Here is a 22,906-nt window from a genome sequence, read left to right as displayed (position 1 = left end):
GAAGGCCCAGGAGAGAATGACCAGAGGAAGCATTTGCTTTTAGGCAAATAGGCTTGAGTGATGGATTGTAGAAAGGGCCCACGGCGACCCCATAGCTGAATACAGACAGGCCTATCACGGAACCCATCTCGTAATATCCATAGGCCCTAACTCACCAATGGTCTACTTACAATCGGGCACAATTCCCAAAAAAGGGAAAATGCCCTATGTTGCCATTACCTCCTCACCTAACAGCTGCCACCCCTTTCCTCCTTGTAGACAGTCTCTGCTTTGCTGTCCTGCCCTCCGCTCTCTTGGGGGGGTATTCATAAACTCCTGTTACCTTTGTTTTGCCTCAGGTGAGTTCTTTCATGGCCCCCCCTACTGGCTTCCACCTGATCTCTGCCCCACATTTGGGGGCTCCCATCCAGTCGGACAGCCATCTCATTTAGACACCACAGCCATTATGTGCACATTCCAGACCATGACACAAGACATCTGGATCCCAAGGCCCCCTGGCTCCAAGGAATAACACCTGGGCCTTCGTCTTTGTTCTGACCAGTTCCTAGATGCCTGAAGGGACACGTTCACCAGGCCACTGTCGTTAGTAAAAACTCCTAGACCCTGAACAAAAATGAGTCTCCTTCCTTTCCTTTGTGACTCTCCCGGACACTCTGTACCTGCACTTTCTCTACGCCTTCAATAAACTCTGCTTGCATTTCCTGCTAGCATTGTTCCATTTCTGTCCTATACGCAACCAGGGACTTCCACGGCTGGTCCTGCAGAAATCCCTCTGGGTTTCCAGACTTGGCCTGCTGGCATCAGGTTTAATCCAAGTGATTCCATTTTGGGCCTGTTGCATCTTCTTCTTCTTCTTCTTCTTTTTTATTTTAGATTTTATGTATTTTAGAGAGAGAAAGAGAGAGAGAGCAAGCAGGGGGAGGGGCAGAAGGAAAGGGAGAGAATCTCAAGCAGAGTGTGCACTAAACACAGAGCGCGATGCAGGGCTACATCTCATGACCTTGTGATCGTGACCTGAGCCAAAATCAAGAGTCAGTCACTCAACCAACTGAACCACTCAGGTGCCTCCATTGGTTCTTTTTAATAGAATTCAGGTATATGAAAATCTTAAGTGTATTCATAATAAAGGAAATGCATGTTAAAACTATACTGAGTTGCCTCTTCTGGACGTGATGCAGTTACTAAGGCTGGGCTTAATGAACTCACCGTAAAAAACTATAAAACTAGACAGAATGCATGAAAAAATGTTTCTGACTGGGGACAACATGCAGTTCAGACCTGTGATCCCGGAAAAAAAGCATCTTCTATTCCACAGTATAGGGGAGGAAGGGTCCAAACAGACCACAGCAGACTCTCTAAGATGAGAAGACAGAGATTTGAATTCAAGGAAGTTGAGGTAACTGGGATTTGGGTAGCAGAATCCTAGGGAGCCAGAAGCTACACAGAGAAAATATCTAGAAATTTCTATAATGGGTCGTCTTGAGTCTGTTCCTAGTAGAATCAATGTCCGGCAAAGAATTAACAAGAAACTGTAAGCTGAATAATTCTCAGAGTTCATACAGAGCTTGGAGATGCTCATGTTCTAATTGCCATAATTAGCAAAAGTATAAAACTAGCCTTAGAGGAAGGTCAAGAATTGCTCAAGCTTCAAGCCAAGGCCACACTCTTCTTGGGGTGACTCATCTTTACAAAGCTACAAAACAAGCCTTGAAAGAGTCAAGCTGATATGAAAGTAATTTGAACTGTCTTAAAGAACAAAAAATATCTTATTCTGGTAAAATACATATAACACGAAGTTTAACTTTTAAATTTTTTAAAATTTTTATTTTTTATTTATTTATTTTTTTTTTAAAGATTTTATTTATTTATTTGACAGAGAGAAATCACAAGTAGATGGAGAGGCAGGCAGAGAGAGAGAGAGAGGGAAGCAGGCTCCCTGCCGAGCAGAGAGCCCGATGCGGGACTCGATCCCAGGACCCTGAGATCATGACCTGAGCCGAAGGCAGCGGCTTAACCCACTGAGCCACCCAGGCGCCCCTAAATTTTTATTTTTAAAATTTTAATTTAATTTTATTATTTATTTTTTATTTGTGAGTGGACAGTTCAGTGGCATGGACATTCACACTGTATGCAATGATCACCACAGTCCATCTCCAGAATTATTTTCATCTTCCCAAGCTGAAACTCTGTCCCCATTAAACATCAACTCTCCATTTCCCCATCCCTTCAGCACTTGGCAACAACCCTTGTACTCTCTGTCTCTATGAATTTGACTACTTTATTTTTTTTTTAAGTTTTTATTTATTTATTTATTTGACAGAGAGAAAAATCACAAGTAGGCAGAGAGGCAGGCAGAGAGAGAGAGGGGGAAGCAGGCTCCCCGCTGAGCAGAGAGCCCGACGCGGGGCTCGAACCCAGGACCCCGGGATCATAGATGTGAGTTGAAGGCAGAGGCTTTAACCCACTGAGCCACCCAGGCACCCCTATAAACTCTCTTAATAGAGTAGAGAACAACAGAAAGTGGCTCCTCTACTTTGTATCCCCCCTTTACCTGTGAAGGGATACATTCCAAGACCTTCCATTGATGCCTGAAACTGTGGATAGTGCCAAACCTTATATATACTATGTTTTTTCCTATACTTACATACTTATCATAAAGTTTCACTTATAAATTAGATATGGTAAGAGATAAACAACAACAATAATCAAATAGAATGACTATGACAATATACTGTAATAAAAGCTATGGGAATGTGGTCTCTCTTTCAAAGTATCTTATCAATACTGTACTCACCCTTCTTGTGATGATGTGAGATGATAAAATGCCTGTGATGAGATGAAGTGAGGTGAACAAGGTAGGCCTTGTAGGTAGCATTCGGCTACTACGACCTTCTCAGGATATGTCAGAAGGAGGAGCATCTGCTTCTGGAACATGACTGCCACGAGTAACAAACTGTGGGAAGCAAAACAGGGGATTAGGGGTTACTACGACTCAGAACAACCCTATGAAGTTCATAGTCCTAGTCTCATTGTACATGTATGGAAACTAACATACCGAAGAGTGAACTAGTTTGTCCCAGGTCAAACAACTAGTAGGATACTGGTAAAAACAAACACCCTATCCCTTTCTCTCCCTCTCCTTCTCTCTCTCTCTGTTTCTAGTGTTTTGGCCCATGGAAATCAAGTCTGAAAGGGAGATTTCACACAAGTGTTTTTTCTTAATCTGTTACTTTTTTTTTTCTTTGCTAAACATGGAATCAGATCAGAGGTTAGTTCTACTATCCATTACAACTAATCGCCACTGATAATAAATCCTATGTTGCTTTATTTAAATAGCATTCGGGAGTTAGAGAGGAGAAAGGAGTTGGGGGAAATTGGAAGGAGAGGTGAACCATGAGAGACTATGGACTCTGAAAAACAATCTGAGGGGTTTGAAGTGGGGTGGGGTGGGGGGCTGGGGGGGAAGTGGGAGGTTGGGGTACCAGGTGGTGGGTATTATAGAGGGCACGGATTGCATGGAGCACTGGGTGTGGTGCAAAAATAATGAATACTGTTATGCTAAAAATAAATAAAAAATAAATGAAATAAATAGCATTCGGGTCATTTCCGAATACGCAATTTCATGTAAGCACCTATTTTCATATTTTTATGTTGAATAACACAGATACGTATAGTCATTCATTGTATTCAACATATTATGTTATTCGTCTGGTAGGACTGCGTCCAGGGTTAGCGCTCTAAAAAGTTGGTCACTGTACTCTACACTCAAAAGAGGAGCTTTTTAAAAACCCGGCTGCACAAGGGCCCATTTCTAGAAATTCTGATTCAATTGGTGTGGAAAACGAGCATCTCGGTGGTGGAATTTTAGAGCCTTCAGGTGATTCTTACTGGAGATTCCGGACTGCTTCGCTGGGCAGGAACCGGGCGGGGCGGGGCCTGGGAGTCACGTGGCTCACCCGGCGCCCTCTGAGGCCGTTGATTGGCCCCTGCCACAGCGGCGGGTGCGTGAGACCGGAGGCTGCGGCTCTCTGAACCTGACCAAAGAGTTCCGAAGCCTCCGCGCTTCCTAGAAGGTACGCGGGGCGAGACGCGGGGCGAGACGCGGGGCTCTCCGAGCGCGAATGAGGGTCGGCGAGTGGAGCGGGTTTCTTCCGCGTTCGCGCTCTCGGGTTGGGGGGCGGTCATTGGAGGGGCGCCGACCGCATCGCGGGTCCGGTCGGGAACCTCGAGAGGGGATCCCGGCCCCTATGGCTGCTGCAGGTAGACACTGAGGACTTCCTGGAGGAGGTGAAGCGGCGGAGGGTCAGAGGAGCGCAGCAGGTGTGGGGAGAGAGGAGCTAGGGGGTGCGTGGCGCGGGCGAAACCCCAATGGCCGCTCCACGGCAGGTGTCAAGGCTCGAGAGACCCTCAGGGGAGGGCGCAGGGCACTTACGGAGCGTCTTCCTGAAGATGTCAACTTGTGAATATTTTCCGTGGCGTAAGGAAGAGCAAGTCGGATGAATGAGAGGCTGGTTTGGTTGTAGGCGAAAAGCAGATGTGATTGGACGTTTCAGGAGTTCCCATTATTGAGAAGTGGCATTCAAGATTCTGGCTTCCAAATGCACCGGGTTCACGGTAGACGGATAGTTTAGATAATGAAAGGTTTGAGGTCCCTTCCCCAATCGTGAAGTCTTTGGTCGGTGACATTTTTTGGAGTGCCTCCTGGCTTAAAAGACAGAGCATCTTCCAAATAATATTTTTAGGGAACGTGAATGGTGCGAGAGACTTTCTTAAAAATGCACTCACAGAAAGCAAGGTTCACCGGTGGCCAGAAAAAAGCATAAGGAGGGGCGCCTGGGTGGCTCAGTGGATTAAGCCGCTGCCTTCGGTTCAGGTCATGATCTCAGTGTCCTGGGTTCGAGCCCCGCATCGGGCTCTTTGCTCAGCGGGAGCCTGCTTCTCTCTCCCTCTGCCTGACTCTCCGCCTACTTGTGATTTCTCTCTCTGTCAAATAAATAAATAAAATCTTTAAAAAAAAAAAAAAGCATAAGGAAAAAAATAAAATGAAAATCACCTCTGTCCCATCACTTGTGTATTCCCAGAGAGTAACGATGTTAAGTTTCTAATGTCAAAGAAAAGCCAAAGTAAAGATCACCGTTTGGATATACCTCCAGGCCAACCACCCCGAGCTGTGGAATCAAAACTAGAGCTGTCCTAATTTCCCCCAAATGCTGACTCTTCTTTTAGGAAAATTAAGCTGTCTTCATGTCATGGTGACCTTGGAGTTTCCTAGCCAATTAGCTAAAAACAAGCTTCTGCAGTGCTTTTTAGTCTAGAAGGATTGTAAGTTTCTAGTAAACAGTCAATAAAAAGCAAGGTACTTCCTCATTTCGTGTGTAGGGGTGGAGAAATAATTTTCTTACTCCGTTCTTAGCTGAGGTCCCAGCAATAAAAGATTAAGAGAAGAACAAGTTTATTAACATGTGTAGGAAATACAGAGAAATGAGTAACTCCTGCAGTGGGTCAGAATTCAGGCCTAAAAATAAATAAGTTAAAAAAATCTTTAATGGGGTGCCTAGGTGGCTCAGTGGGCTAAAGCCTCTGCCTTCGGCTCAGGTCATGATCCTAGAGTCCTGGGATCCAGCCCCACATCAGGCTCTCCGCTCAGCAGGGAGTCTGCTTCCTCCTCTCTCTCTGTGATCTCTGTCTGTCAAATAAATTTTAAAAATCTTAAAAAAAAAATTCAGTCCTAAATACCCTCTTAGTCGGGGAAGGGGAGAGAGGATGTAGGCCTCTTAGAGGGGAATAAATGAGTTTTAGGAAAGACGAAGGGGGGTCCTCAGAAGAGCAGACAGGAGGCCTGAGGGCTTATGACAGTTTGGGGGTGGTGTTAATGTGTAGTCTCATCTCCTGTGACAGAAGTCTGTCTTCCCGGGAGGGGAATTTATGACAATTGAGTTCCTTTTCAAGGATCGGTCTTTAGGCAGATAAGGGGAGTTCAGAGAAAGGCTTTCTCTGTGTTTGCCGGTTTTCAAGTGCCTGTAGCTCAAGATAATTATGGGGCGGCATATTCTGCTACACCTTATGCTTTATGAACTAAGCGGTAGCTGCTAAGAGCTCAGCCTCTTCATGCTTTCAGTTTTGAAGTATCCTTGTTTGCTGTATATTTCTCAATAAATATTCGTGTCTAGTAAAGCTCTCTGAATATTGTTTTGACAATGATTGCTTCTGTGCTTGTAATATGTAGCCTGAAATCTCTAACTGCCTTAAAGTCGTTTTTATACTCTCCGAGTTAATCTTGTAGGATGTAGAAATACATGAACACCTTCCCCCATCCCCCAAAACAAGAACAAGCAGAGGCTCTTCATTCAGATCCTGCGAATGATCTAGAATGATCAGATCCTGGTAGCAAGGGAGTGAGCTACCAATCCTTGCTTGGCGGAGACCCAGAGGCAGGCAGGGGTAAGGTTTATGGTGGAGAAATGGAAAGCTCAGATGTGCCCAGTTTGGAGGGTGTTGGCTTGAGAAATCTGGAGGTAGGTTAAATAAATAGAAGCAGAACATCCTAGGTGTTTGGGTAGGGGAGTGTATTTGGCTTTCTCTGTTGGTCCTCAGTTGTAGGAAGAAAGTCAGAATTAAGGATAAGCTGGTAGTTATTGACCTGATCTTGGTTTGGGCTGATTGCTTCATTGGGTGTGACTTGGGTTCTGGGCTGGTTGTTGCAAGGTGTGGGTCAGAGTTCTTTTTTTTTTTTTTTTTTTAAAGATTTTATTTATTTATTTGACAGAGATCACAGAGAGTAGGCAGAGAGAGAGAGAGAGAGAGAGGAGGAAGCAGGCTCCCTGCTGAGCAGAGAGCCTGATGTGGGGCTCAATCCCAGGACCCTGAGATCATGACCTGAGCTGAAGGCAGAGGCTTAACCCACTGAGCCACCCAGGCACCCTTAGAGTTCTATTCTTGCCTATGGTCTTGTCCCTTTGTGTATGCAAGTCTTTCAGTGAGGTCCTACAGAACATATTCTAGGGAGAAGGGGAGGGCAGGGCCCTGGGAGAAAGCTTTGGAAATTGAGCTAACTTCAGAAGTTCCTTAAAAAGACCATTCTAGGGGCGCCTGGGTGGCTCAGTGGGTTAAGCCACTGCCTTCGGCTCAGGTCATGATCTCAGGGTCCTGGGATCGAGTCCCGCATCGGGCTCTCTGCTCAGCAGGGAGCCTGCTTCCTCCTCTCTCTCTATGCCTGCCTCTCTGCCTACTTGTGATCTCTCTCTGTCATGTCAAATAAATAAATAAAATCTTTAAAAAAAAAAAAAAAAGACCATTCTAACAGCTCCTTTCATTTTTATCCCCTATTTCAGCACCAAACATGGTGACTGTATACTGGCTCAGGTGTGTATGGCCAGTTGGAATTCCCTGTCCCAGGGCTGCCTGGGGAGAGAGACTTAAATTGGAACTGGCCTTACTCATTATCTTCTTTTCTCCTTCAGTCCAGCCTGATGGCGGCAGTCCTGCCCCATCTCGGAGACCCGGACTTGGAAGCTGTATTCCTGACAGCTGGGTGGAAGGTAAGCTGGGCTTCTCCTCCCCTTCCTCAGGGTAGTCCCGGTAGCCAGGCAATGGCTTTGACTCCTTTGTTCAGGTTGAGCCATCTTTATTAATTCGGGGATTTTTCCTTCTTGGAAGGTGGGCTGTAAAGAGCCTGAACTCTGGGGTCAGGCAGGTTCAAATCCAGGCTTTGTTGTCAGCAAGGTACATAAGCTCCCTGGGCCTCAGTTTACTTAACTGTAAATGGGATGATACTGCCTATGACCAAGAGTTGTGAAAATTAAGTGAGGCACTTAGTCAAATAGGTCAATAATACTTTATATAGTATCTAGTTCTATTTTAAACACTCTGTGAATTTTTTTTTTTTTTGAAGATTTTATTTATTAATTTGACAGAGACAGACACAGCAAGAGAGGGAACACAAGCAGGGGGAGTGGGAGAGGGAGAAGCAGGCTTCCTGCAGAGCAAGGAACCTGATGCGGGGCCTGATCCCAGGACCCTGGGATCATGACCTGAGTGGAAGGCAGACGCTTAATGACTGAGTCACCCCAGGCGCCCCCGCTCTGTGAATTTTAGATGTGTTATCATAGTTGTTCATTGTTTCTGTCAGTGAGTGTTACTGTGTATTAGATATTATCCTTTGTGCTAGAGATAAACTTTCTGAAGGAGTTTACAGGTTTTTTGTTTTTTATTTTTGTTTTTGTTTTGTTTTGTTTTGTTTTTATTGTTTTGGGAAAAGTAGATATGTAAACAGATTCTTGCATTACAGGGATAAATTCTGATCTGGGTGTACTAAAGGGTACAAGTAAGCTTACTTACTGAATTTGTAACATCATGGAGGGTGATTCTAAAAAGCTGCATTTAAAAGTAAGGGGTCGGGCGCCTGGTTGACTCAGTGGGTTAAGCCGCTGCCTTCGGCTCAGGTCATGATCTCAGGGTCTTGGGATCGAGGCCCGCATCGGGCTCTCTGCTCAGCAGGGAACCTGCTTCCCTCTCTCTCTCTCTGCCTGCCTCTCTGCCTACTTGTGATCTCTCTCTGTCAAATAAATAAATAAAATCTTTAAAAAAAAAAAATAAATAAAATAAAAGTAAGGGGTCAAGGGGAGCCTGAGTGGCTCAATGGGTTAAGCCTCTGCCTTGGGCTTAGGTCAGGAGCCCTCTGCTCAGCAGGGAGCCTGCTTCCTCCTCTCTCTCTGCCTGCCTCTCTGTCTACTTGTGATCTCTGTCAAATAAAGAAATAAAATATTAAAAAAAAAAAAAAAGGGAGACAAGTTAGGAAACCATGGCAACGATTTTGGAAGAAGGTTGGACAAGAGGGAGGGAATTCGAGTTGTTGCAGTTCTACCACACTGCTCCAGTGTGTCTGAACTTTCTGAGGAGTCCTAGGCTCTCCCTGCTTCCCCGGCTTCGTCCCCAGCCTGCCCTGGCCGCCAGAGAACCCGAGGTGCTCTTCTGTTCCTCCATTGCTGCGCACAGCCTGCTCTCTCCATACACAGGCAAACTCATATAGTCGTATTTCGAGACTGAACTAAAAACTCCTCTTCGTGAAACCCTCTGGCTTCCTCCATTAATAGCATGACTTGTCCCTGTGATCCCAAGGAGGCAGGGGAATAGCTGTTGCCGATGTGTGGTGAGGCTTCAACCAGAGGTTGGCTTGTGGAGCTACCGGAAGTGAGAGTAGTCTTCCCCGAGGAGCCGGTTGCGCAAGGGAAGGGGAGAGCACAAGTCAGACAGGAAGGCAGGCACAGGAATGTCTTTTTAAAGATTTTATTTATTTCTTTGACAGAGGGAGACCACAAGTAGGCAGAGAGAGGAGAAAGCAGGCTCCCTGCTGAGCAGCGAGCCCCCTGGGACCATGACCTGAGCCAAAGGCAGAGGCTTTAACCCACTGAGCTGCCCAGGCGCCCCTAAACAAATAAAAGTCTTTACAAAAAAAAGATAGAAGTTTTGGCATTTTTGCTGATGAAGGGGAAGGAGTGAGGGGAGTGAGTGTTTAGGAAAAACACTCCTGTGTTTCTCTGCTTTCTCCTTTCATGCCGCACTTAGGACACCAGACATGTTGGGGTTTGTCCCACAGATCAGACGATTCTGTGACACCAGTGGGGTTGGGGGCACCTGCAATTTAACTCAGTTTTGACACTTTCTACTTGGAGTTAACATCAGACCCCATGGGGTAAGGGCACATCAGACTCGGTGGAGGAAGGGCCCAGTCCCACGAGACTGCCCCTCCCCCCACTTCTGCCATCAGCCGGTTTTAAGTCCAGGTTGACACCTGTGCCTTGACTGGCTATATATTCGGAGCTTCCCATGACCCCCTTTGCGGTTTGATTAATTTGCCAGAGTGGCGCAAAGAGCTCAAGAACACTGTTTACTTCTACTGGCTTTTACTAGGTTTATTATAAAAGGCTGTGACTCGGGAACACCCAGACAGAGGAGGTGCACAGTTTCCACCTTCTGAGTACGCCAAGCTCCCAGCTCTCCACGCACTCGCCAACCCCGAAGCTGCCTGAACCCCATTCTTTTGTGTGTGTGTGTGTTTTTAAGATTTATTTATTTATTTGTCAGAAAGAGAGAGCACAAGCAGGCAGAGGCAGAGAGAGAAGCAGGCTCCCCACTGAGAAAGGAGCCCGATGCGGGACTCGATCCCAGGACTCTGGGATCATGACCTGAGCTGAATGCAGGCACTTAACCAACCGAGCCAACCCAGGCCAAACCCATCCCTGTTTTGTGTTTTTATAGAAGCTCATTACATGGGCTTGATTGAGTAAATCATTGCCCTTTAGTGACTGATTGGATCTCCAGCCCCTCTCCTGCCTCTGAAATGGGGGATGGTTCAAACATTCTAATCACGTGGCTGGTTCCTTTGGCAACCTGCGCGCCATCCTTGGGGCCTTTCCAAAGACCACCTCATTAACATAAACTCAGGTGTGGTGGAAGGAAGTTGTGATGAATGTGGAGACTCTCCTTTCACCTCTGGAGCTATTTCAAAAACCAAGGACAAAAGACCAAATATAAAGAGAGGCTCCTGCTCTTATCCCTTAGAAATTCCAAGGGTTTTAGGAGTTCTGTGCCAGAAATGAGGATGAAGATTAAATGTATATTTCTTTTTAAGATTTTATTTATTAGAGCACGGGCACGAGAGGAGAGAAGGGGCAGAGGGAGAGGAAGAGGGTGAGAAGCAGACTCCCCACTCAGGAGGGAGGCTGGCTCAGTCCCAGGACCCTGAGATCATGACCTGAGCCCAAGGCAGATGCTCAACCGACTGAGCCAACCAGTGCCACTAAATATATATTTCTTGTTAAAAATCACAGCACCGGGTGCCTGGGTGGCTCAGTGGGTTAAGCCGCTGCCTTCGGCTCTGATCATGATCTCAGGGTCCTGGGATCGAGTCCCCCATGAGGCTCTCTGCTCAGCAGGGAGCCTGCTTCCTCCTCTCTCTCTCTGCCTGCCTCTCGCCTACTTGTGATCTCTCTCTATCAAATAAATAAATAAAATATAAAAAATAAATAAATAAAAAGTTAAAAAAAAATCACAGCATCACAGGGGAAAGAGAGTAAAGATATAGAAAAGGAAGAGTCCTCATCGTTGGATTAAGACTCTGGAGGAGATATGAGGGAATGGAAACTGAGGCAGGAGGGGAGGGATTGCTAGGAAGACAGCTTCTTTCGCTGAGGGAAAAGCGAAAGGATTGAATGAGAATGTAGGTAATGTGTGGCGGGGATGGCGGGGTGTGTGTGTGTGTGTGAATTAGGGAGCATGTACCCTCTGGGCTCTTTCCTGGGACCTGGGACCTAACTGGCAATGACTTCTGGAAGGAAGTGGTTTGGTGAACACATGTCCTCCTTGGTCCCTCTGAGTACCTCCCACTGGACTGTTACCGTGTTGACTCCATCTTTCCCCCTGCATGGTCCATTCCCTAAGCAGGTACCTGGGCTACTATAGAATCATACAGGTTGTGCAGGTAGCAACTCCAAGGGACCCCATTTACACAGCTGTTATGTAATTGGTGCCTTCTAGGTTTGAGCAGTGCACAGTCTGAACAGCTGTATCCTTTGGCCTCAGCAGGAGCTGGAACCTTTATTGCTGGCCTGCAGCGTAAAGCCTAACAACTTACTGTTGCCCAGAGTTTCCTGGAAGAATGAGGGTAGTAAAGGTACAGAAGACTCTAGGGAGGAATAGGAAGGTGAGAGTTTGGGGCAACATTAAAGGCCATATAACTGAATGTATAGAGATTACCCTGCGGGAGATGAAGCCATTTTATTCCTCAGGGCTTGCTCACACTCACACAGCAGCAGAGAATGTCAGCTGAGGAGACCAGCAGGACAGCTCCGGTTGAAGGAGAGACTTCCGGGATGGTGGTGGGAGGGAGCTTGAAATGGTAATTCTGAAAGTCAGCCTCGGTTGGGAGGACAGAGGGACCCTGTACTTCCGGAATTCCGGTGGTGGTTTCCTGACGGGTGGTGGTGGTATTTCCTATTACTGAATGCCCTTGTCCTGCTCTGATAGCCCCTCAGGCTACACCGGTTCTCCTAAGGGAAGGGAGTTTGGTGGGCAGACACCTGGCCTCTGCCCCAAAGGCTGCAGTAGTGTGAGGCACCTTCTTTTCTCCGCCCACTTGAGTTGAACGCTTGTGTATACTTCTACCGTATATATTGTACTAAATAGTCTCTGTTTGCCCACCTTTGATGTATGCTTCAGCCTCCCCTACTTAGGTCTGTGCCCTCGGAGGCTGACCTTTATATGCCATCAGTGGGTTTTCTTGCCCTCTGGCTTCTGGTTGGATTTTGACAATGGGGTGGAGGGGGTCAGGGGGCCAGAAACCTGGAGGAAGGTGGTGGTCAGTTTTGTTCCCACAGTGCCCTGCCTACCAGGCTGTGGGATGACAGAATCCACATAGCCCCAGTCTTGCTTCCTTTCCAACAACCTTCTAGATTCCAGTAACCCTCCCCTACCTTCTTCCCCTTCAGACGGGGTGGGTGATTGTTCCCCATGAGAGCCAGCCTTGTTGGTTTCCACGAAGCACCTTCCTTTTGAATAGCCTGCATGCTAACTGATCTTCAGGGACCTTATTTGGAATGTGCCATCTCTTTCCTAGGGGACCCAGGGCAGAAACATGTTCCGTGTTAAAGGTGGTATTGTATGAGAGCGGGGTCAGCAAACTGACCTGGACCTGGCGGTCAAGTTTTACTGGAGCACAGCCATACTCATCCACTTACCTGTAGTTCCTCGCTTTTGTGCAGAATAATCCTAGCAGAGACCAAATTGCGTAGGAAGCCTGAAATATTTACCCTCTGGTCCTCTACAGAAAAAGCTTGTCTACTCTGTAATAGAGAAGAAAGAATGAGCTTGGCCGATTCACTTGACGGCCTCAAACCTATAGAATCATAGTGATAGCTCACAAAGTTATTGTATGAATTGAGCCTATAATTAGTCTCTGTTTTCAGGAGTTGCTGTCCTTTGAGGATGTGGCGATGTATTTCACCAGGGAAGAGTGGAACAAACTTGACTGGGCTCAGAAGGACCTCTACAGAGATGTGATGCTGGAGAATTACAGAAACATGATCTTGTTGGGTACTGACGTGGCTTGAAGATTTGACTCTGAGTGTCTACACAAGTCCTCAGTCCCTTGCCATTCCAAAATCAGAGAAACTCCAAAAACTAGTTTTTACCGTAACTCATTTGGCTGCAAGACCCAACCTATAAAGTCATCAAGTGGTCAAAGCTGATCTCTTCCTCCAGGGAGCTATGTCTCACCCTTATTCTTCCCACTTGGTCTTTGTATCTGTTAAGCATCAGAAATGTCACTGTGTTTAATTAAGGGTACGGCTCCAACCCCTGTTGGGGGCAGTACACGATAAAAAATGGACACACCACATCACCTTTCTAAAATCTGGAAAAAATTTTGAATCCTGAAACATGCCTGGCTTCAAAGCTTTCAAATAAGGGATTGTGGGCAATGAATAGTTTCCTTTGGTTTAGAGGTCAGAGATGCTTAATCCACTCCCCACCCTGCTCTGCCTCCTCCACATCTATAAGATCTGTAGAATGGGGCGCCTGGGTGGCTCAGTGGATTGAGCCTCTGCCTTCGGCTCAGGTCATGATCTCGGGGTCCTGGGATCGAGCCCCGCATCGGGCTCTCTGCTCGGCGGGGAGCCTGCTTCTCCCTATCTCTCTCTGTCTGCCTCTCTGCCTACTTGTGATCTCTCTCTGTCAAATAAATAAATGGAATATTAAAAAAAAAAAAAGACCTGTAGGAGCCGAAAAGATTATGGCTGATTAGATTCCAAAAGTTAGCTTCTTTAGCTTCTTTTCTCTTGAAACATCTTTTTCAGTCTTCTCTCTGGAAATGGGTTCCTTCCTTTTTGCAGCATCACCAGGTGTCCAGGAAATGACTCTTAACTGACTTCATATCTGAAACTTCACTGCTTTTTCCCTTGGGGAGCCGGCCTTTGTCTTATTCCAGTGCAGTCTCCTCCGGGGGTGGGGAGGGCATTTCTTCAACAAATAGCTTTCTTTCTGGAGCCACAGATTTGACCTCCACACTGACACTCTTGCCACAGTCTTGACCATCTCTTGTGGGATTGTCCACCCACCTCTGGAGTTTTTGATGTCTGTTTTCCTTCTAAAAGCATTTTAAGAGCAGACTTGAATACACAGAAGGTACAGGAAATTATGACGGCGAGGGGAGAACATTCAGGGATAACGCTGTTCGTATTTTGGAATATTTCCTTCCAGTTTTTCTCCTCTTAAAAAATGTAGCCGAACATATTCTTCATATAATGCTGTAATTCCATTAAATCTTAACATTATAGCATCAGCATTTCCTGATGCTATTAAAAGCCCCCATAAATACAGTAAATGACCGTAATGTAATTCTATTGTATGATCTGTAATAGTTAATCATTTTCCCATGTGGAGGTATTTAGTTTGGTTTTTTTTTTTTTATTGTTGTTGGCTTCCTTATGAAGTCATCATTTTCTGTATTATAATTTTCGAATGGATGTTTCCGACCATAAATCCTCATATAAATTTCTGACTATTCCCCAGGATACAGAATTTTGGTGTTAAAGGGTACAGGCACGTTCAAATCTCTTTGTATTACCCAGTGACTTTTCAATAACAGATTAGGAAATAAAAATCCTTTGCAGGCCCACTGCCCAGAAATTATCCCCATTAACATTTTGGTTGGACTTTTTCCTTGTATTTTCATATATATGTATACCTATGTACATATACATACACATGCATAGTTTTTTAAAAAATTTGGATTGTACTTCACATGAGTTTTGCATTCTGCTTTAAAACCTATAGGGAACATTTTCCTATTTTAATATTCTTGAACACATGGGTTTTTAGTATCTGCCTAATATTTTGCCTTCGTTGCATTTACATGCCTTGTTGATGTACTTTATTTCCAGCTTTGCGCTGGTACAACTCTGCTGAACAGCTCTGGTCCATTCATCTTGGTCCTAATTGTTCCGTAGCCTCTATCCCTAAGAGTGAAATGACCACATCTAAGAGTGTGATGGTTGTTGAGGCTTTCCGTAAAGATTGTCAGATTGTCAGAAAGAAAGACTGGGCCGAATTCTATTCCCACCAGCCCTTTTGATTATTATCCTAATCTGTTTGCCACTGTAGCCCCAAGGGCATTAAGCTGAGCGCTAGGACATCTCTCCCTGACTCACTAACCACATCGCATTTACTTCCCCATGAGTAGGATTTCACTTTCCCAAACCTGAGGTGATCTGCCTGCTGGAGCAGTGGGAAGAACCGTGCATCCTGGATCTGCCAAGAGCCGGGACTAGGAAGGCTTCCAGTAGTGCTTGCCCAGGTGGGTGAGGAGAAGGCCCAGTTGAGTGGAAATCCTGAAGAGGCAGGAAAGCCAAACTAATGAAACCCCCTGTGTGCCCCAGAGATTGAGCCTGGGGTTTGGTGTACCTCCTCCCACTTTTTCATCCCTGCTGCCCTCTGAAAGTAGTACACGTGACCATTAGTCCCATTTAACAGACAAAAAAACTGAAAGATTCAGGGGCCCCTGTCTGGCTCAGTCGGTGGAGTGTGCAGATCTTGATCTTGGGGTCATGAGTTTGAGCCCCACGTTGGGCACAGAGATGACTTAAAAGTAAATAAATAAACTTCGAAAAGATTCAGATCTCTGTCAGCCAGTAGGTTGAGAGTTGGGATTCCATTTCAAGTCTGCCAAGCTCATTCATTGCGGTAGATTTCTTCTCTGAAGCAGCCCGTCCGACGGCTCTTAACGCCAAACCAGATAGGCCTGATTCTACCCTCGTTACTTTTCCTTCCTCTCTGTTTCCTCTTGTTCCTTTGCTTTCCATTTTATTTTTCACATTCCCATGGTGTTTCTTGACATACCTGCTTGTTCCTACTTACTGTGTCCTGATTGCTGCTTCTGCCTTTTTCCATAACCTTCTCCTCCAGAGTTTCTTAGCCTCTGTTCTGTTGACATTCTGGGCTGGATAATTCATTGTGGGGGCCTGTCCTGTGTACTGTAGGATGTTTGGCCATATCATTGGCCTCTTCCCACTAGATTTGAGTAGCACCACCCCAGATGTGACCACCAGAGAGGTCCTCTGACATTACCAACTCTCCTCCAGGAGGCAACATCACCCCTGGTTGAGAACCACTGCCATATTCTCTTGGCTTTTGTATCTACTTCCCTCTGGTTCCTTTCCTCTTCTGTCTTACACTGCCCATTTTTTTTTTTAAAGATTTTATTTATTTATTTATTTGACAGAGATCACAAGTAGCAGAGAGGCAGGCAGAGAGAGAGGAGGAAGCAGGCTCCCTGCCGAGCAGCGAGCCCAATGCGGGGCTCGATCCCAGGACCCTGGGATCATGACCTGAGCCGAAGGCAGAGGCCTTCACCCACTGAGCCACCCAGGCGCCCCTACACTGCCCATTTTTAAGGAGTTGTTCTCCCAGAACTGTTGAAAACCTGCTTATTGAGAAAGTATAAGATGCCTTTTCTACACTTATGTGACACTACTGAGTACCCAGAGTAAGTTGCTTTCCAGTGGAGTTGATGGGTTTGTTCCATTCTCACTTCTCTGGCACACACTTGTGCATTTTTCTGTTGGTTAGTTGATGTCCAGAACTCTTTCTGCTATTGAAGCCAGGAGTTCTGTGAAAATCAGAATTTTGGCCCCTTTAGCCAGATGATACAATAACTAAGTGAGCACTATTTTAGCTTCATTTGAGTGTCTGATAGCATACACTGTTAGCTTCTCTTTTTTTCCTTCTGCAGTGCACAGGTCATTTCTATGTTTTCTTTTTATTGGTTAGGTTCTGAAATCAGATGCAGGATGAAAAAGCCAACTCCAAAACAGAAAATTTCTGAAGATTCAGAGTCCTGTAAGACATCAGTGGTAAAGCAAACACTGGCCAAGAGACCTGCAGAAAAGCTACATAAATGTAGTGAATTGGGGGACCTTTACAGACGTGCATTCCCTACTCTTGATGATGAATGCCACAAGGACCTCTTTCAGAACCTTCACCTTAATCGAGATCAGAATGCTCAAACACGGAAGAAGCAGGGAAAATGCGAGAAGTATGGAAAACCTTTCCATCAGAGATCATTGCTTTTGCGGCACAGGCAAATTCTTACAAACGTAAAATCTTATGAATGCAGTGAATGTGGAAGAGTCTTCAAGCGTCAGGCAAATTTCATTCGACATCAAAGAATGCACACGTCAGAGGATCCCTTTGATTGCGATATATGCGGGCAAGCCTTCAAACAGAAGTCCACTCTTGCTGTCCATAAACAGTGTCACCCTCAGAAAAAGCCATATAAGTGTCATGACTGTGGGAAATGTTTCCGTCAGATGGCATATCTTATTGAACATAGGAGGATTCATACCAAAGAAAAACCCTATAAATGTAGTGAGTGCGAAAGAACGTTTAGTCAGAATTCAACCCTTATTCGACATCAGTTAACCCACAGCGGAGAAAAACCCCATAGATGTCTCCAATGTGGGAAGGCCTTTGGTCGGCATTCGACCCTTCTGAGCCATCAACAGATTCATACCAAACAGAACACTCACAAATGCGGTGAATGTGGAGAGGCCTTTAGCCGGAGTGTAGATCTCATTCAGCATCGAAGAACCCATACCAAGGAGGAATTCTTTGAATGTAGAGAATGTGGCAAGACTTTTAGTTTTAAGGCAAATCTTCATCGCCATGAGGTCATTCATACCGGAGAGAGGCCCTACAGATGTGACAAATGCGGAAAATCTTTTATCTGGCGCACAAGCTTTATTAAGCATCAGGGTACTCACAGAGAACATTTATCAATATGACACTAACACAGGCTATTGTGTTTGGACTACTCCCTTGAGCTCCTTATTCCTTCATTGTCCAAGTCCAGGCAGAAGGGAGGCATAAAAACTTCGTGGTTCCTTAGCCTTGAGACTATTTGACAGATTATGAATGATGTAGGAATACTTTTATTTCTCGTACCCCTGGGGGAAAATGTTTTTAAGTAAAAGAAAGGTGTAAAAAGATACTTTTCTTGGTTTTATGTAGAAAAATTACCTGATACTACATTAACTTTTTAAAATGATTTTATTTATTTGATACAGAGAGAGAGAGGTCACAAGTAGGCAGAGACAGAGGCGGGGAGAGAGAGGAGGAAGCAGGCTCCCTGCCGAGCAGAGAGTCCGATGTAGGGCTTGATCCCAGGACCCTAAGGTCATGACCTGAGCCGAAGGCAGAGGCTTTAACCCACTGAGCCACCCAGGCACCCCTACATTAACTTTTTAAAAGTAAAACAATGGCCACTCACAAGTAACTAGTGAGATTATGAATTACTGAAATTTGGGTGCCTGGCTGAGACGTCGTGAATTCAAGCCCCACTTTGTGTGTGGAGCCTGCTTTAAAAAACTCGCTTAAATTTATCCATAAACTAAAATTAGTGTGCTACTAGATTCTACTGAGAGTTCTAAGTCAATTGTTGACAGCAGATGCTGTTGGCCTGCCCACCGCCCTCTGCTTACCCCCTCTGTTGGGTTTCATCTGACTTGCACTGTGTGTCGCTCGTGTGTCTCTCGTGTGTCTCTCGGTCTGCAGGATTTTTCTAAAACCACAAAAGGCCACTGCTCTGTAGGGTAACCACATTGTGGGAGTAGGCCCCAGCTAATGCTTGGTGGGAGTTTCACAAACATGAGCCTTTCTTCCCTTGGGTGGAATATCTCTGAAGCCTACGGTTTACACTTGTTTTCGGTTTTGCCATGGGATTCTGCATTCACTCACCTTGGCAGCTGCTTTATCAGTGGTCTTCTCTGCTCTGTCTCTTCCATACTCCCCTGCCAGTGTTTCAACACCTCTTCTCCCCACAAGTGAGTTGCTTGTGCTCAGAAAGTGTCGACTATAGTCCTCGAGGAGCCCTAGCCCTTTTGCTTCCAGTTATTTCAAGCACATTCTTAACATTCAGGTTACATGGGTTGAGCTGACCATATGACTCTTCCCTGCAGCTACCAGTACAAGAAACCCATTTGAAATTCTAATATCCTAAACATCATCCTAGGTCTGCACTATAAACTGCTGCTATTTGGATGCTCTCCTATAAATCCCCTCTAGTTTCTTCTTGATTTTACTTTCTTGCTCCTACCAATTCTGACTTCTTACCCAACGCAAAAAAACAAAGCTCTATTGAGAAAAAGGAAGTGGCACCTCTGAAAATAAAGGAATCGTGAGGCTTGCCGGAGGAAAATAACAACAGATTGTATATTGGATTCAAAAAGCAATAATTTGGGGGCGCCTGGGTGGCTTGGTGGGTGAAAGCCTCTGCCTTCAGCTCGGGTCATGATCCCAGGGTCCTGGGATCAAGCCCCACACTGGGCTCTCTGCTTCCTCCTCTCTCTGCCTGCCTCTCTGCCTACTTGTAATCTCTGTCTGTCAAATAAATAAATAAATAAGATCTTTAAAAAAAAAAAAAGGCAATAATTTTGTACTGGTCAGCATGAACAGGCTAGAAGAACCTAAACAAAGTTCACTTCTGACTGAGGGGGAAATAAGCCAGTGAGAGAGAAGCCCCACTTAAAACAACCTAGGGAGACAGGAACCTATGAAAAGTGCTTCCTTCCACTGCTAAATGGAAGCCATAAAGCTCCCTAATAAAGCAATAAATAAATAAATAGGGGTGCCTTGCAGGCTCGATCACGGAGCATGTGACTCTTGATCTTGTGGTTGCAAGTTTGAGCCCCATGTTGGCTGTAGAGATTACTTAAAATCTTTTAAAAGAAATACAGACATTTAAAAAATGGCAGCTTGGGGGCTCCTGGGTGGCTCAGTGGGTTAAGCCTCTGCCTTCGGCTCAGGTCATGATCTCAGGGTCCTGGGATCGAACCCCACATTGAGCTCTCTGCACAGCAGGGACTCTGCTTCTCCCTCTCTCTCTGCCTGCCTCTCTGCCTACTTGTGATCTCTCTCTGTTATATGAAGAAATAAAAAATCTTAAAAATAAAAATGGCAGCTTGGTTTCCTGATGACAGCTCTCCCGTATTGTGTGGCTGAGAACTGATTTGGAAATCAGCAGTCTGGTCTGGGGAGACTCAGCTACAGGCATACATTCAGCTATAGGAGAACTAGAGGCATGCTCTGAAGGCTACACTTGGGCTGTGGCCAATAGCTAAATTAAGCCATACAGTCTGCAAGTGGGCCTGGACAATGAAAAATAAAGTGGGGAGCCCAATTACGATAAGCCTTTTGCCCACTAGAATTATCAGGGTGGGTTCCGAAGAGAACAGGTGCTCTAGACGAACCACTTGAAGTGGCAATAGGAATATGTGGGTATCCACGATGAGTGGCCACAGGGGCTCTCAAGCCACATTGTGTCATACGAGCCCGCACTCCATTGTGATCACCTATTGGGGCTCTGGGGGTTGCCAGAGACTGTTCAGAATCCTGCCAGGTTAGCACAGTGGGAAATGGGCTCACCAGCTCAGCCTGGCCCACCCCACTGTGTGTGCCTAGTAGATAGCCCTGCCCCCACGTCCCTTAAAGGAACCTCAGATGCTCCATGAACTTCTGGTCCCTTACTCTCTGATGGGACCCACACATGTGCTGCTGTGGTTCCCACCCCTGGGCCCCAGGAGCTTCCCTTTTAACTCTATGCCACTGCCCTAGAGACCTCTTGAGTCCTGAGCAGGGAACAGGACCTTCCAGAATACAACTTGGAAATGTCTGGGGCGCCTGGGTGGCTCAGTGGATGAAAGCCTCTGCCTTCAGTTCGGGTCATGATCTCAGGGTCCTTGGGATCGAGCCCTACATCGGGAGCTCTGCTCAGCGGGGAGTCTGCTTCCCTCTCTCTCTGCCTGCCTTTCTGCCTACTTGTGATCTCTGTCAAATAAATAAATAAAATCTTAAAAAAAAAAAAAGAACTTGGAAATGTTTAAAATGAAGACACACTCGGGCAATTAATCAAATAACCATATCACTCTTTCCCCTAGGTTCAGTCAGGTCTTCTAACACTTTTAACAAAAATCTAGCCTTACCATTTTGTTGGGCAGGACGCTGTGTGAGATGGGTAGGAGAAAGTGAAGATTGGAAACATTATTCCTGCCTGTTATGGACCGAATTATACGCTGAAGTCCTAACCCTGGTGTGACTGTAATTGGAAATGGGGCCTTTAAGGAGGTAGCTGAGGTTAAATAAGGTTCTAAGTGCAGAGTCTTCGGTGATAAAGACTGGTGCCCTTTGAAGAGGAAGACATTCTAGAGATCTCTCCCTCCACAGAAACCAACCCTGAAACCAACCCTCATTGATCTGAGACGTCCAGCCTCCAGAACTTCAAAAAAATAAATGTGTGTTATGTAAGCCACCCGCTCTGAGGTCCTTTGTTTTGCCTCGGAGTCGACTAATACACTCACCCTTTACTGTCCTGGGATAAGACATGGCCTATACACATTAACTTATTGTATATAATAGTTCGCATGGTAAGTGACAAAGCCTGTAGATAATGTTAGCTCAGTAAGGGAAATATTTTGGGGTAGGATAACTAGGAAGTGACCCTTTAAAATTGTTTTACAAGAGTGGGCTTCTGGGGCGCTTGGGTGGCTCAGTGGGTTAAGCCTCTGCCTTCGGCTCAGGGCATGAACTTGGGGTCCTGGGATCGAGCCCTTCATCGGGCTCTCTGCTCAGCGGGGAGCCTGCTCCCTCCTCTCTCTCTGCCTGCCTCTCTGCCTACTTGTGATCTGTCAAATAAATAAATAAAATTTTAAAAGAGTGGACCTGGGGCGCCTGGGTGGCTCAGTGGGTTAAAGCCTCTGCCTTTGGCTCAGGTCATGATCCCAGGGTCCTGGGATCGAGCCCCACATCGGGCCCTCTGCTCAGCGGGGAACCTGCTTCCTCCTCTCTCTCTGCCTGTCTCTCTGCCTATGTGTGATCTCTGTCTGTCAAATAAATAAAATCTTAAAAAAAAGAAAAAAAAGAGTGGACTTCCCCATCGTTAATTTGGTGCGTTAGGGTCCAGGGAAAGGGAGCTGGGATTACTAGCAGAGGAAGCATCTAGACCAAAGGCATCTGTGTGGAAAATTGCAGTGTGTGGGCAACAGTCATGTGTAGGGAAGGTGGAAGAGAAAGGGAAGAATGAAGGGAAAGTTAGAAGTACAGAGAGGCCAGTCCGCTCTAAGTTTGCGGCATTCCTCCAGTAAAAAGAACGCTGGGATCAAAACTTATACCATGTTATCATTACTACTCTATCGTTTACCACCTCTGTGACCCCGGGCAAATAACCTTGGTAAGCACGGGAACACCAGGGAGGTACAGCTGATGGCTCATTTAAACGGACACCATTTACACATCTCTTCACTCTCGGCCCAGTGCCAGATATGAAATCTCACCGAAATCTGCAACATTCTCCACATGATTCCCCAAAGCCTGAAGGCACCCAGGCCAGCCCTCACGGTTCCTCCGGCTGGTCCCAAGGAGGGTCCAAGGAGAAGGCGTGCACTACTGTTCCACCACGTCCAGGATCAAGGAAGTGAGTTCTGGAAGGCAAATAATTGAGTTTTGGTTTTTGTACATTTGGGGGGAATTAAAATTAAGATGCAAAGTTGACAAGGCCAAAGTAGGACACTCAGAATAGAATGTAATTTGGTACTTGCTTTGGGGGAAAGAAACTGGGAAAGTGTATCAGCTCACACGCTGACCAAGGAATTCCGCTTCTGGGAATCTAGCCTTCAATTCTTTTTTTTTTTTTTTTTTAAGATTTTATTTATTTGACAGCGAAATCACAAGTAGACAGAGAGGCAGGCAGAGAGAGAGAGAGAGAGAAGCAGGATCCCTGCTGAACAGAGAGCCCGATGCGGGACTCGATCCCAGGACCCTGAGATCATGACCTGAGCCGAAGGCAGCGGCTTAACCCACTGAG

General features: G+C 45.9%; 1 protein-coding gene across 5 annotated transcripts; it reads left to right on the top strand.

Annotated features, from left to right (window-relative positions):
* The first annotated feature begins 3,992 nt into the window (after positions 1-3,992).
* On the top strand, positions 3,993-18,040 carry ZNF789 (zinc finger protein 789). Of its 5 annotated transcripts, none has more exons than XM_013047127.2 (5): positions 3,993-4,073; positions 7,461-7,538; positions 12,963-13,089; positions 15,236-15,349; positions 16,822-18,040. In XM_013047127.2, the coding sequence occupies exons 2-5, from the start codon at positions 7,470-7,472 to the stop codon at positions 17,832-17,834; spliced, it is 1,323 nt and encodes a 440-aa protein (XP_012902581.1). In that variant the 5' UTR covers positions 3,993-4,073; positions 7,461-7,469; the 3' UTR covers positions 17,835-18,040. The 5 variants fall into 5 exon arrangements, with proteins under 5 accessions (XP_012902581.1, XP_012902580.1, XP_012902584.1 ...); XM_013047126.1 differs by lacking the exon at positions 3,993-4,073 and adding an exon at positions 4,083-4,127; XM_013047128.2 differs by lacking the exon at positions 3,993-4,073 and adding an exon at positions 4,136-4,260.
* Positions 18,041-22,906: the final 4,866 nt, after the last annotated feature.

The sequence above is a fragment of the Mustela putorius genome, unplaced genomic scaffold (assembly GCF_011764305.1).
Source record: "Mustela putorius furo isolate JIRA1106 unplaced genomic scaffold, ASM1176430v1.1 tig00000139_pilon_pilon_pilon, whole genome shotgun sequence".
Taxonomy (NCBI): domain Eukaryota; kingdom Metazoa; phylum Chordata; class Mammalia; order Carnivora; family Mustelidae; genus Mustela; species Mustela putorius.
This window is presented reverse-complemented; position numbering and strand designations above follow the sequence as displayed.

What these genes read in the sequence shown, in the direction of transcription:
- ZNF789 (XM_013047126.1), top strand. An exon ending in TCCTGACAGCTGGGTGGAAG is followed by an intron (nt 7,539 to 12,962) that starts GTAAGCTGGGCT and finishes CTCTGTTTTCAG; the next exon opens with GAGTTGCTGTCCTTTGAGGA. An exon ending in TTCCAGTAGTGCTTGCCCAG is followed by an intron (nt 15,350 to 16,821) that starts GTGGGTGAGGAG and finishes TTTATTGGTTAG; the next exon opens with GTTCTGAAATCAGATGCAGG.